The 15965-nt window shown below is 36.5% G+C and overlaps 1 protein-coding gene across 1 annotated transcript in view; it reads left to right on the top strand.

Annotated features, from left to right (window-relative positions):
* The window catches only part of TENM3 (teneurin transmembrane protein 3), a 1268339-nt gene that overhangs the window by 951503 nt on the left and 300871 nt on the right, over positions 1–15965 (top strand). Inside the window, exon 11 of the mRNA XM_017744521.1 lies at positions 11118–11396. Within this exon, the coding sequence (XP_017600010.1) occupies positions 11118–11396 (279 nt within the window). The remainder of the gene's footprint in view (positions 1–11117; positions 11397–15965) is intronic.

Genomic DNA, 15965 nt, shown 5'->3' with positions numbered 1-15965 from the left:
GTTAGGGAAGAAGATGGCACGTGTTTTCTTATACTTTGAAGTATCCAGCTATATAGAGCAGCCTGATTTAAATGTGCTTCTCTAATTGAATTCAGCAACCTAAGTTCTTGAAAATTCGACAGGGGCCATTGGTGAGGGGTTGTAACCAGATGATTTTTAAGGTCCCTTCCAACCCAAACCATCCTGTGACTGATTCTATGACTGTGTATTGCATTATGCCCAACTCTCTTGCTCAATTCAGGATTAAAGCCAACAGTATGAAGCTGAATTTCTCTGTTGTACAGAGAAATGTTCCTGTGCTTAGAAAATTTATATCACTTCCTGTGTGAAGTGATATTAAGTATACAGGAGACTGCTATGCAAAAATATCTGAAAGTGTGGCCTGACTATGGTGTGGAAGGATGGTAGTGTGGATACAAAAATGCTGCTAGCAAGGATTTTCTTGCTATTTTCTAAGTCCGTGAGAGACTTTTCTCTCTCACAGAAGAGGTAGCAGAGTTATGTAAGCAATGAAACACCTGCAGCCTTGAGAAGTCTTGTTTATAGTATAGTAGAAAAATATTTTGACAATGGATGTTTTAGGATTTTAGCCAATCACCCCCAAAGGGTGGCTGATCTTTGTCCAATTAGACTATGAAGAAAAAAGTCTATAAAAGAGTTTGTAAAATAATTAAATAAATCAATCTTGCTGCACAATTCCTGTCTGCTGGATCTTCTCTCCTCCTCCCTATGGCTGTGGGACACAGTAATATACCCTAGGGCATATTTTTTTTAATCTGGTAGAAATACAGAAAGTAAGCAGTATTTTTAAAATTGCATTTGGAAAAAAAATTGAAGTAATATTTTAACAATATTGATATAATTTAAAAGAGATAATGAATCAAACCTGGACTCAAAAGAATTGAAAAACTTCGTAGTAGTTTAGTAAAAAAAATGCAGATATGCAAAAACTCTGTTTTATTTACCATCGGATACATCTTAAAGGGAAGAGAGGAATATTAAATACCTCTCAAGTAGTCATTGTTCCATTTCAAAGAATTTTGTAATTGCAGAACAGCGTAGTGGTCCTACAGAGAGATCCATGTATCATGTCAGTGAGATTTTGCACAGGAGCAAAGGCTGACCACAAGCCCAGGTGGCAGAATGCAGTGCAGGTTTGTGCGTGTTCATCTTTTCTTACAAAATAGTCACAGCACTGTTTGCAAATTGTGTAAATTGAAAAATAGTAGGACACCTTTTTATATTAGAAGACCCAAGGAGGTAGTGCAGGTTTTGTTAGATTTTTACTTTTTTGAAGTGTGAGTCAAATATAATTTAGACTGAAGGTAAAGATATTTGGTCTTTTTAGATAGCAGTGAGAACAACTTCATTGTGTTTATCAATCAGAACAGTTCACTGTCAGCCAAGTCTCAAGATCAATTTATTTTCATTCTATTCCTTTCAGTTTTGCAGGAGAAATTATTCCTATGCACAGTTTTGTACCTTTACTCTTCTGGAATACTTAAGTACCTAAATTAGATTAAATGTCTAACTCCTTGAGGTGCTAGAAGAGAAGTTGGATGTACCAAATAAATAAAGAAAAAGAATCCTTTTCCTTCACAGTATGCTGGATGGCTCATACCAGGGTGCTAAAAAATAATGCCATGTGCAGTATGTTAGTGTGTGAATATATCGCAGCTATTGTTCAGGTGCTATTCCCATGAAAATTAGATTTAGGTGCTAGAAAAATATCACCATTCAGCGAAAAAGGGACCTGAAACAGTGATATATATGCTTTGACAATTTTATTTTATTATATAAGATATTAAACACTGTCAAGGATACATTTTTAAGACCTTAGAAACCAGTACCTTAATTGCAACTACTGTCCTAATGTAATATGACTCCAAAGTCTATTGCTTTAAATACTAGCTGCCCAAAATGAGTTATTTGGATAGCAAAATGTTTAATCTTTTTAGTCACTATAAATGTCAGCTGTAGGATGAAAGGATTTAAGTGGTCATGTTTTTAAACCTAAAGCTTACGTACTTTTACCTGTCCAAAGCAGTGGAAGGATAGATACCTAAGAATGTTTTTGACTTTCCTCTACCTGGGCTTTATTGATGAGCTCTATTTTACCTATTGAGTAGGCAAGTGCTTCTCAATAGAACTGAATCAGCTTGCTTTGCAGGGTTTTTATATGAAGATATGAAATCTTTGTGATCTCCCAATGAGCAAATTAATTACCATTCAGTGACATGGCAAGCGCTGTCTCTCAAAATACAAGGCAGATATTAGAATCAGTGTTTTATGTTTCCTGGCTGTAGTGCAAGATGTGTCCTGATTGTCATCATGACAGATCCTTTTTTGTTATGCTAAAACATGGCCACCTGCAGTGTCCGCCTGATTTCAGTGTAAGCAGCGTACGGTGCCAGTGTGTTCCGGATGATTTTGTGGCCTTGAGCTATGCACATAACCTTCTGCCAGAGGTGTTCTTTTCTTTTTTACCTTGTGTAATACAAGAATAATAATACCTACCTACCTCACAGGCATTTTGGGAAGATTAATTAGTTTATGTTTGCAAAATGCTTTGAAGATGAAAAGTACTGTAAGTGCTAAGTAGTATTATAATCTCTCATTGCTATACTAGTAACTTCTTAAAGCAACAATAAGAAGTTAATTGGTTTTCAGGTTCCAGGTGATAAGGATCTGTTGACTTTTAAAGTTATTCTATTAGCTGCAAAGTGGCACGAAGAAAAACATTTCACTTTTATTTGATTAGGAGTATATTTAGCTGACACTCAGTGATATGCACACGTGCTCTAAGGTATTCATCTAGGTGAAATTGGCCTCTTGTGGGTCGTGGCCTGTAGATGAGCTACAGATCTAGAGACAAAGGGTAATTGTGATTCTCCAGGGAGAAATCAGCCTTGGTTATATTGGCAGTAGACTGCTTGTTCAGGCAGTTCTACACAGCCTCTACAAGTCCATAGAGTAGAAACCTTGTCTTCAACAAGTCCAGTTGCAAAACAGGAGAGTTAAGTTCTTGATCATAATGATTAAGCATTTATAAGATGACCAAGAGGCCTTCACAAGGATTTTCAACCTTATGGAAAGGAAGATACTTTAGAGGGTCTGTAACTGCTCTTATATCTTTTCGTAGCTCATATACTGAGATCTATGTGCTGCTTCTGTCTGTAATAAAAACTAAACAGTGGACTGGGGAGATGAATGGATCCCATGGATGGCTATGAAAGATGACTTCAGTATGTTAACATCTACGGAGAGGATAAAGCTAGAAAAGTGTGCAGTGAGAGATGGGGTGAGGGGAGGAATGAAAGAGGCTGAAGAGTCCTGTCTGTCTTGTCTGTTGATTTAGTGCTTAGGGCTGAGAGCCAGGGCTGGAGGCCAAGCTGTGAGTGATTGCTTATTCCATCACTGGCAAATAAATGCATAAAGTGAAGCAGAGATGTAAAATGGGAGTAATTTCTCAGAAAGTTCCTTGATGCTTTCTGAAATTAGTTTGCAAAGGGTGAACTTATGGGCTTGAGAGCCAGTACTCGGTGTTACTGAGCTTATTAAAGCCAAAAGAGGAAATGGTAGAGCCAAGGGAACACATTTGCTTCAGGCTTTGTTTTTCTGCCTTTTTTTTTTTGTAGGGCCATAAATACTTGTGAGTGGTAAATCTTTTCGTGTCTTCCGCATAATGGACGTTTTGCTAGAACTTCTAAATTAAAGCATTGCTACACTACATTTATTATGGGGTTTACAGAGTGGAAAGCCTTTTGGGGGATCGTGATGGGCAGTGTGAGTGATAGAGGGAATAAGAGGTTTTCATTTCTGCAGAATTTTTTGGGTCCATATTCTGTGTTGATGCTTGCATGTAGCTACAGCGATGGTCTGAGCACCTCATTCTGTCCATGCATTGAGGAGTCAATTCCCATACACATGGAATACTTCCGTACGAAGTTCCACAACCTGAAATGTATAAACAGCTTGGAATAGGCGCGTTGGGTTTTTATTTTGTACCAGTTCATAGCCTGTAGAACTAATCAAATTTTCTACTATGCTGAGAGACATATCCCTCTGGGTCCATCTGCTCACTTTCCCTCATGGGAAGGCATAAATAATAATAGAGTTTTCTCACCTCCTTGTATGGAGGAATAGCCGTAAACCTGAGCTCCAATTTGCGTGCATGTCTTCATTCTGCCTCCTTCCTCTTCACCTTCCTTCCCCATTTCAAGCTGTATGTCATGTCTTTAGCACTGTACTGACTTTAATGTGGCAGTTCAGATCTGTCTTCGTAGGCTTTTTGCAGACTGGATATCAATCATCTCAACATTGCTTACCCTTGGGTCATATTTTCTTCACATCTATCAAATTTAGGCTTTTTGTAATTCTTATTTTGTAATAAATGGGTGCTCGAACATTGATGTTTTGCTCCCAGGATCCAATGATTAAGACAGAGGCCTAAAATGTCTATACTGTCATTCTGCTCATGATCAAGACATTGTGTTCTTTGCTATTCACAGAGATGTATGTCTTTTCTAAATCCACAAATCCTTTTTTTTACTTGTCTTGAAGCCCATGATTGGGACAGCTGTGCTGGTTTCTCTTAATTTAGTTTATATTTTATATAATCATAGTCATAAAATGATTTTAATATAAAATCCCCAAAATTGGAACCATAATGTTTAAATTATTAATTCATTTACTGGAGCACGTTTGCTTCACAGCTTTGAATTGTGCAATTGTGAAATTATCTTCAGCTGGCTTTAATCTTTCTCTGTGGTAACTTCAGAAGGGCTTGATAAACAGCCCTTTATCCTTATAATGGTTTAAGAAGTGCTGCTTATATTTTAGTCTCAGGATTAGGACTGTAGATCCCCTGCCATCTCAAGCCTAACAGGGAATAAAATTATGAGTTTCTCATAAAGTACAGGAGAGACTGCATGTTTGAACCAAAATGTGGAAGACCAGTGACAAGAAGATGACTGTTTCATTCACATAAATTCTTCCCTATATCTGAAAACAAAAACTTTCCTAAGCTATCTTTTCCATCAGTCTCCTTGTGATTCTATAGTAATAAAAATGCATATCAAGTTTGAAAGACTTTATTTCTCACAAATATGCAAATATATATGTGTGATTCTTTTACTTTTTGTTCCAAAGAATTAACTTGGGTTTTGAGTCTTGCATAAAGATCTTCTATCAAGAGTAGCACAATAAGTAGAGCTCAGAGAACTCGCAGTATTTGGCACTAACCTTTGTCAGAAGTCATGAAGCCCGTGACTTACGTCCCCACATGCTTTTAAAAGTCCATAAGGAATGTGAGAACTGTTTGATTAATGTTTGCTGAGAATAACGAGCATTTGAAAATTATATGCACACTTGATGAAATTTAATATATTTCGATGCTCTTTGTTATTATGTAGTTTACTGGATATATTAGAGAAGCAACTGTCTTTCATATGAACCTTACAACTCCTCTCTAAATCAGATAATGACAAGAAAAGGAGGTTAAGATAGAAAAGTGAATAGAGCGGAAAGGTCAAGAAAACGAGATTAAAAGGTGACAAGGAAGATGGTTGTGATGAGTGAAAAGAAAAACACAGGAATTAAAAACAGGAGGAAAATATGATACAGTGGATTAGGATGGTTTAAATTTCACATAATTTTCACGAAAGCAAAAGAGAAAATCAGGCTGGAGTAATAACAACAAAACACTACACCAAGTCAGAAAGAAAATGTTAACATAGGCAAAGCTCATTACTTGTCAGTTTTCACTGTAATTTCTCGCATCCTAGCGAACAGAAATCTGCACATACAGCTTTGAAAATTCCATTTTACTAAATATATTGTGAAGTTTGTGTGACAGAATGGATGTATCACATCTATTAGTCATTCTCTCTTTTGTGTAATTGCATTCTATCCACCTAGCATTCTGATTTCTGGAGACAGTGTTTGTACACTTCTTGTCAGAGTTTTCTAGAGCATCCAAGGTATCTGTTTTGCTATTTTTAAAAAAATCTTTACCCTTTCATTTTCAGCAAATTTATTGTACATTTATTTCCATGTTCTTCCTCTCAAGATCTTTCTTTACAAAGGACCTGATTGTAAGTTTGAGCTCCGCATAAAAAGCTTCCATAGGAAAAATGTATCCTCTATATAGCGTCTAAGTATGAAATAAAAAGGAAGTAAGTACTTGCTATCAGAGTAGCAGAAAACAGTATGGTCCTTGCAGGAACACTTTGATACCAGTGCTGCTTATACAAAAGCCAATATAATAAATGTTCTGTTATTGAGGACGTATCTGTATGCAGTAATCTGCAGACAGAAAATAAAAACTAGGGTAAGAGCTTTTTCCTCATTTGCTTTCTAAATAAATGAAACTACTTTTAATTAAAAAAAAAAAAAACCATAGGATTAAGTAGCAAGTCAAGGAAATGTAAGGGAGAAGATTGGTTCTCCTAAGGACTGTGTTCATTGTTTTGCATCTGTACATCTTTAGTTGTTTCACAGTTTCTCTAAGTTTGGTATTTTTGTCATGCGTTATCACATAGTGATTATAGGGAAAATGTGCTTGCTCTTTGAACTCCACAAATGTGTTCTAGGCAGCTAGAAGAAGGTAAAATACAAACGAGGAATAGGTTAGAAAGGGGACTGACAAATAATGAAGGATGCAGAGACACCAGATATGGCATGAAACATTATCAAGAGCCAAACTGAACAGAATTTTTAGTATGAACTTGGATATGTTTAGGACCTCTGTCTTTTTGGTACCGTGTCCGTCCTGTTAGGACAAAACCAAAGTCAGCAAAGGCAGTCACACTATAATTCATCTGGTTTAAAAGCTAGGGGAGCTGGGTGTATTTTTATGCTAACTAGGCAGGTGCTTTGGAGGCCTTTCAGATTTTTTTTTCTATAGTCTATTGTTGCTGAAACCTGACTTGTCAATTTATCAGTGGTTAATGAATAGTAAGGACAGTGCTGATGACTGGAGATGCTGACAAATTTTCTTTTTGGAAACTTTTGTTCGTTCCTTCTGTTTGATTCTTTCACCTTTTCATGGTTTTTAAGATAATATCTCTGTGTTTATATTTAGTATAGATCCAACTTAAAGCAGACACTGACAACTGAAGAACCATGGGACCTTTTCTTTTGTTTAGTAGTCCTCTTCAGAAACCCATTTCCACAGATAACAGTTCCAACTTGAAGCTTAACTTATTATGGAGGTCATTGAAGGACTTCCCCAAATTAGGCCAGGGAAACAAACATAGCACAAGTGCAGTAAGTCTCCATTTAATTCCAGTTTTTAACTTACAGCTTTATAAATAACTACACCAATTTCTGTGTACATCAAACTTTCTTATAGCAGTATTTGATTAAACTTAAAAAAAAGCACATTTCTAGACAATGTAACCTGCATGATTCTGGCACGTTATCTTTTAAGAATAATAATTCTGCTATAGACATATATGTATTGAAAGTATGTTGGTGTCCATTTTTGTATAACTGATGTAGTTAAGGAGCTGCACCAATCCTGCATGGATTATTGCTTACAGAGAAAGTTGCAACATAACACGTAGGCATGTATGGTCACTGTTGGCAAATGCTGTGTTTTTAGCAGTGATTGCTGCATGAGCTTTTGAAAGTTATTTTAGAGTTATTAATTAATTAGTTTTGCTCTTGTCTCCACAAACAGAGGGTGTTAGCAGTCCTTACAATACCTATAAATTGATATTCCTAGCCAGCAGAAATACAGCATGTAATAGTTGAGAGGTAGTAAACAGCATTATTGACAGTTTTTAAAACTTCACTTCATGACATATCATCTCAAATAGTCCAAAACCCCCAAAGATATTTCCAGAACAAGTGTCCTTGAAATGTTGTGTCTCATTTTTTTCTACTTTTCACTTCATACGTTTTTGAAAGGAAAGAAAAAAAACCCATGAAGCATTATGCTGCCTATCTGTTTATTCTGTATCTCCATTTTCTTCTCAGGAATTGGTTCATTACAGTGGCCAAGCTGCTTTTAAGTCTTCATGAACTCTTGAGACACTTAGTGTCAGTGGGAGAAATTCCAAATGGTAAAGTGCAAGAAAGCAATGAGTAAATCACTCACATGCAAGTCATTCTGGAAAGATTAATTAGAAACTCTGTGAACACAAGAAGAACGTCCTCAGTTCATGCTCTTTTTTCTCACTGATCTCCTACAACCTCCTTTTCAGCTTTTAATTTGATTTCATAGTGTTGTTCACTATCAGGTAAAAGCTCCCATCTAGTCTGCTACCCTCTAGGTCTGCATCCCAGCTGTATTCAGCTTCCCCTGGATCCTGGAAGATTTCCTGTTTTTATTGTTCAGAAGCCTTAAGATGATGTAACATTTTTCTATCACATATGTATGATTTCCTTTGGGATTTGAATTTTTAAATTTCTACACAAGTAAACATTTTATTTTTCCATGTCAACATTTCAGTTTGGGTTTTGTGGGTTTTTTGGGGTTTGTTTTGTTTTGTTTTTTCATTTGTGTAGGCAACTTACATGGACTACAATCCTCTTAGTCAAGCTCTTAGGAAGGCTTTAGGTCAGAAGATTATGTAGCCTGATGATTCTAAAGCTGTTACAACATTTCTGGGCTATGATGTAAAACTTCTCAGTACAGTGAAAAGCTCTAATACATTGAATGGAATAAGGGAGCAATATTCAAACCTGCCCCCCATTCCTGTTTTGGTTGCACAATGCCATTTTGTGGGGTTTTTACCATTCACAAGAGGGGGGAAAAAGAAGATGATATTTTACATGAAGGTAGGCTGTTGTAAACTTCAACTAAAAAAATCAATTTACTGATGGTAGGTGGTATGTTATGCCTGAGACCAAGTCCCCTGGGAAGCTCATGGAAGATGTTCTGGAATGCCTCAGGTAGTTTCTCTCAAGTGCTTATGACGAAGAAAGAAGTGTGTATGTAACAGTCTTTTCAAATTGCCGTGCCTGCACAGATGGGTCTGAGTGCAAAGGGTGTTTTTGCAGTGGGGGGAGCACAGGGTTGTGTAGAGCAGGGTTGCTGGAGGAGCTGCAGGGTGTGATGCTCTCCCACTGCTGAGCTGGTCTGATTGTGGCTCAGGAGGCAGCAGCTGTGTGTCTGCATCCTTCCTCACCTTCACATCTCAGCAGCATGAGGTTGTGGGGACCATAGGTATAACACCTTGTAGCATTGAAGTCAACAGCAGTTTTGTTACTGACTCAAATAACCTTGTATTTGGTCATAATACCTCTTTCTTTTCCATTTTGCTTCTCAAAACTCTCTTTTTAGAATAAATAAGATGCTGCATGTGCAACTATGTATACACCTTATCTACTCCATGTGTGTGTAGAGACACCTGTACACATACACATGTGCACAGAGGCTTCGTCTGTATCTGGCTTTAGGCAACTGTTTGAAAATGTAGATTCACATACTAATGTACCAAAGGCATAAACCAGTGTTCTAAACTGTCACCCTTAGCATATATCTACAAAAATGTAAAATAATTAAATATTGTAGACACTTTACCGCTTTCAGCTCTGACCCTATTACCACTGGGCGGTTTGTTTGGCCTGTTTCCTTCGCTGATTACTTTCAGCTCTCATAAAACCTGGATATTCATGTGGCATGACAGCTTTAAAACATGACAAGATACTATCAGTGTGTGCATGGTAATCCCCTTTCTTATACCCTTGACACTGTTCAGACATAGGCATAGATATGCCTACTCCTTTGTATTTACCTCCCCAGCTATATTTTCATTCAAATGTCTGTTCACAGCCGCATAATAAGTAGTTTGATTTGTACCTAATTGTAGTAACTGATTTTCATTATTTATGAAAGTCATTGTCAGAATTCATTTATGGTTCTGACTGTGAAGAAACTTGTAGGAACAGCTTCAGGTGACTGCAGCAATAAAATAATTAACCAGCTACTTTAAAAAAGTTGATGACCAGTTCATTAACTCTTAATATTTCAGGAATTATTTGCACTTCTGTGTTCATACTTCTGCAATTCTATTACTTTTTTGTGCATAGAATTCTGTTCTTGACATATTATAAGCTTTAATTATCTTGCTAGTGTGTTTTTATGTTAAATGACTAATTATGGAGAAATTAGGATGCCTGTCAGATTCAAAAATTGAGTGTGTGTCCTAATTTGTTCTCAGAGCTATGAAATAATTGTGGGCTAGGGTGGAAAAGTATTATGGATATAGGTATGCAAAGGAGCTTGCCAAGTGTCTATATATCATAAAATGCCTTAAATCTACAGACATAAAAGTAGGATGAAGACACAGCCATTAAAAAGGCAGTCATTTTTGAGTATCGCATAATTTAGACACTCTAAGTTATTGAAGTGTCACGAGTTTATTGCACCTAATTTATTAATACAATCATTTGGGATTCACTTATGTCTCTTGCTCTGCCCCAAAACAGGCTAAAAGTCTGTTAAAATGCACAGACTCTGCTTCAGCAGTGAAAGTGTAAAATGCTCCTCAAAATGCAGTGACATGAAAAATAACAATTTTACTGTAGTACTTTCAGGTAACAGGTGGCCATGTTTCTGATTCTTTGTATTTATGTATTAAAATAAGGCAGAGAAAGGAAATAAAAACCAGGTGAGCTTTGTTCCTGTTTAGCTTTCCCATTGCCACATTAGGTGACATTTTTATGGGGAAAAATAGCCTCTTGCTTTGACCTCTAATGAGGACAAACAAAAAACCCTCCCCAAAACCAACCAACCAACCAAAAATCCTGACAAATATATTGTGTTTTTATGCTTTGAAAAATATATTTTTTTTTTAAATGAAAAGTTTAAAATTTATTTTTAATCCTTTCATGTACTGAATTGGCTTTTCTTTGTTAGCAGGTTCTGTTTTGTTTATTTGCTACCCAGGTTCTCTTTTGATGTGTTAAAGCAGTTGACAAAATAGTGCTGAGGAGAGCTGGAGACAAAAGAATCCACTTGATTGTAATACAGGTGGAATTTTGACAAAACACCTTATGTGGTATCTGAGACAATTATACACATGAAGAGTTTTTACTTTTAACTTCTTTAAAATAAAATAATTAAAAATTTCTCACCTTTTGTTATCTTTTTTTCCCCTAATCAGGACAGAATTTTACCCTAAGGCAGTTAGGAGTTTGTGAACCAGCAGCTCGTCGAGGACTGGCATTTTGTGCGGAAATGGGGCTCCCCCACAGAGGTTACTCTATCAGTGCAGGGTCAGATGCTGATACTGAAAATGAAGGAGTGATGTCTCCAGAGCATGCCATGAGACTTTGGGGCAGGGGGGTCAAATCAGGGCGCAGTTCCTGTCTGTCGAGCCGTTCCAACTCAGCCCTCACTCTGACTGATACCGAACATGAAAACAAGTCCGACAGTGAAAATGGTAAGTTCTTATGCATATGCCCATATATAAATTAATGTTTATTTGCTGTTTTGGCTGACACTCAGTAATTTTAAATCATTAAAGGAATGGCCTTGAATTATTTACCTTCTTTCTTTTTCTTTTTCCCTCTCCCCAGAAAAGTCAATATTCAGTATCAGTCCTAACTAATGCAGCCTTTGGATGTGGTGCTTTGGTTGTAATTTTGGAACAGTTTAATCGCAAAAAAAAATTAGTTCTGTATTATCGCTAGCCATATCACCTGTTACCCTCTGGGGAACAGCTAGGTAGTGATAAAGTTGTTCCCCAGACTAGCTAGAATTCAGAAGTTTCATTGTAAACTGTTCTTCAACACATCTTAGAGAAGTTGCAGAGTCTTAGAATGGATGAATGAACTCAAAGAATAGCTTATTAAGAGGGCTCATGTGATTGAAAAAGAAATTTGATTGTGCTTTAAACTTCTTAGCTGATGAGAGCAATTGGAATTGTGGTGAAGAGGGACATGTGGCCTTTGATGTGCCTGGGGGACTGGATTACTGTGCAATTAAAATCTGCAACAAAAAATCTTAACAGCAGCTTTGTAGGATGTGGGGTATGACCATTGTGTATTAAGTCTTAGAGTTTAAATGAAAATAGGTTAATACAATTGAATGATTAATTTTTAAAGCTTTTCAAAATTTTTTACCTCCTCTTGAGGTTATGAACAGAATCTAATGTGGTGTTAAATGCTAACTGTACCAGTCTTAACTTTTTATTTGCAGAAGATTTTCAGCTTTGCTAGAATTAATACAATTGTTCTATTAACTTCATGACTTTCTATGTGAAAAATTCAAAAGAGGAATAAAGAAAAATGAGTAACAATGAAAATTAGTGATGGCTATTGCCTGCATGTCTACATGTCATTTTATTAATTTATTAAACCTGTCCGCTCGGCTGTACAAAAATTAGAGCAATTTTATTGCTGTCCTCCGGCAATGACTGTAACACGTGGTGGGAAACAGCTATGTAGGTATGTATGCATGGTAATCCTTAAAAAATGAGTGCACTTTTATTTTAAACTACAAGCAATAAAGCTTAGTCCTTCCTATTTATTATTTTAACTTCAGTTTGAGAAAACAAACCCAAAGCTATAATTTATTGTTATTTGTACTTGTTTTTCTTCTGGTGGCTGTTTCTACCCGAAGATGCCTGTGCAAAACCACTGTCTCAAATGGGACCGTCCTTTTGTGTTGGACTTAATGCTACATGGTACCTGAGCAGACAGCTCTCAGTGCTTACAGGTGTCTTGTGTCATGCTTGGAAAATTTGTTTTGAGTCAGAGGCACATTCTGAAAGAAGACAGAAGTACTTGTCTACCACCTTTTGGCAGTGGAGTTTCTGTGAGATAATGCTTGATATTTCAGCTGCAGAGCAGTCTAGAATAAGTTGTTGAGCAGTCCTGTGATTTTGCAAGGTCTATGGTGAAACAAATTCTCTTGACCCTTTTGTAAAACCTTTGGTTATTGATCTTGAAAATACATATTTATATATACATGCATGCACACACACGCACACGATCTGTAGAAAGTCATAGAGGTGACTGCTTCAGAGGTACCATAGGTTTGGTGTACTTTTCAATGGGTTTTACATTTACAATTTTTTTAAAAAGAAATTATCTGATTAAAATATGCCAAAACTTCCTCCAATCATCTGAAAGTTAGAATGTTTTGTTTTTATGTGTGTGAGAAGACTGAATATGTTAAAAAATACATTATTCTGCAGTGGTTAAAATTATGCAAGGAATATCTGGTGTTTGATACAACTTCAACGAAGAGTTTAGCCATTAAAAAGGATTACAGTTGATTTATTTGTTAATAGGGAAGCCAGCAGTCCAGCTTAAGAATGTACTGGGACTGCTGTGAAGCTAATGAAATTTTGATGGCTTGAGAGTTCCCTAGGGTTATGAAACATCTATAACTTGGACCATGTCATGGGTCGCCGTTTCAGTGGAGATGTTAAAATGGTGAAAAGCTTAATCTTCTTTGGTATTTTTTCTCTGAATTTTTGTTTCCACTGAACGTGGAAGACTTGGCTGAGAAATTATTTTATACATATTGTTGGAACTCAGAAGATTTAATGCTCATAGTAGAATAGAAAATATAATTTAAAGCCAGGGAAATGGTATTGCCCTGGCAGGCACAGGTGCTCTAATCAAAGGACTAAACTGCAGGTGAAAGTTTTGTTAATTTATGGCCCAAAGTTAGCAGCTGTGCCAGTCTGCTGTTAAAATCTGACAAATCTGTTAAGGCTTTGAAACCAAAGTGAGAGTTACAGCAAGTCCGCTGTATTGCATCCCCCTCTGCTGTGTGTGAAAGATTCCTGACTGAATTTTGATGGCATTGCTTTACAGGTAAATGCATTTCAATGCAGTGTGTTTACCTTTAAGGTAAAAAAGCTGCAACTGGTTATGATGAGCAAAACTCAACACCACCAGATCGTACTTTCCTCACCTAAAGGCCTCAGTGTTTCAGTGATCCCAGCATTCACCCAGTAAAACTACTCACTGTTTAAATAGTCCTTTGCCATAATCTTGGACTTGTCAAGATGATGAGAACTTTGACTTATCCTACAGGTTTATGATCTCAGGATTAACAATTTGGTGAATGTACTTGGGGTTTTCTTTCTTGCTGATTAGACAGGAAGAGAAGCTCAGCATCAAAATAGCATTTCCTTTCCTTCCTTGTAATTGTTAGGTATTTGCTCTTCTGAAATAGTTGTGGATTGCATATCCCTCAGGAAGGCAAAACTTGCAATTCTGCTGCATAATTACAATAAGCAAGAAGAAATACTTTGTTGAAAATTCTTATCTTTTATTTGTCAAGGTCTTAATAGTACGTTTCTAAGATCCTAAAAAAGTGACTTAAATTTTTAAATAATCTTGGAAGATGTAGAAGTTTCTTTAAACAAATAACATTGCAAATTATCAAGTTGCAAAATTTAAAAAATGAGAACATACTGTGCCAGCAGATAATTTTTTTTAAAGCAACAGAACATATGTCAAACATAGGGTTAATAGATGTATTCTCACATCAAAGGTTATTTTAGGATATTGCTCAGTAAATAATTCTGAAGAGAAATTATTTTCTTTGATTTCATTCAAGTTCCATGTATGACTCTTGGCATCATATTCTGAGCGATCTGTCATGTCAGCCTCCCTGAAGGAGGACCTGCATCTGTTATTCTGGGCAACCAACCAGTGTCACATACAGTATAATGTATCAGTTGGAGCACACTGAGCATGCACATGCTTTTTCAGGCTTTCTTCTCCATTCTCATTGCAAGTTATTTCATAAATGCTGCATCGAGAAATTTATGTTGGTAATTGTTCTAGGAGCTGTTGCTTTGAAATACAAGCAGCGGGTCTCTTACACGCTTGCCAGTAACTTTATGTTGCTAAGCTTTTCTAAGATTACTAAAGCTTGTCTTTTAAACTGGATAAATATTCCAGCAGAGTATGATCTACAAGTTGTAGTTAGACTTCAAATGGCCCATTTGCTTAAAAGGTCAATATATTTTTAAGGTATTTTAGAATACACTTATATATTTAAATTATTTTTTAAACCCATGAAACTGCAATCCCTGACTTAATGAGACATCAGAAGGTTAATAAGCAAAACATGAAAGGTAATTGAGCAAGTTATTCCAGAAGTGCAGCACCTTATTATTTATTTATTTGTCCATGTAAAATTATATAGCTGGTTTTGTGTGCGTTTTTTGTGTGCTGGCCTGAAAGGCTCTGGCAATGATTCTGATTGAAAAGTCACTCATTTAAGACTTGGGTCAAGTTCATGTCACCTTCTACCTGGGCACACAGAAAGTAGTTCTATTGGCACTAGAATGTGGGGATTTCTTTTTTTGTTTAGTGAAAGTTTTGCACTGATGGGTTTTTGTTAGAAAGCCAGAGATCAGGATGTAGCAAAATAAAAAGAATAAAGGGAGAGAGAGAGTCAAGTTCATGGCCTCAGGCAGTCATTCTGAATCGGTTAGATAAATGGTTTGAAACTTGGACCAATTTTTCATGGATACAGAAAAGTAGGTATTGCTGGTAGAGTGTTTATTGCTGAGGGTTTGCTGTAAGGAGAAAATATCACTTTATCAGCTGTGTGGCTACCTACTTGCTTCCTCTCCAACTTCAGACAGTTTCTGAAGATAGCATTCTTGTGAACCTAATACTCTCTTGTCCTTCCAGAATGATGAATTTACTGGCATTCAGATCTCTGAAACCCAAGAAATACGTTGGTAAGATACTTGTCAAGACATTTTAATCTGTTGTGTCTAACCCAGTTCATCTATAACATAATTGAACTCTGCATTAATAAATAATGCACATAATTCAGGAAGTAGTGTTACATGTTTTCACCTATTTAACATCTTTCTTTATGCTAAGGCACAAAACTTGATTTAAATGAACCCTATTGAATAGTAGCTAGCCAACTATTCCACCTGCTAGACAAATGCTGAGCCTGCTGATCAAAACCAGCCACATAGCTGGTGAATTAATCCTCATCTTACTGCTATACCACCAATTACAAT

This window comes from Corvus brachyrhynchos, unplaced genomic scaffold (genome assembly GCF_000691975.1).
Source record: "Corvus brachyrhynchos isolate BGI_N302 unplaced genomic scaffold, ASM69197v1 scaffold17, whole genome shotgun sequence".
Classification (NCBI taxonomy): Eukaryota; Metazoa; Chordata; class Aves; order Passeriformes; family Corvidae; genus Corvus; species Corvus brachyrhynchos.
Note: the sequence above shows the minus strand (reverse complement) of the source record. Positions and strands in the feature narration are given on the sequence as shown.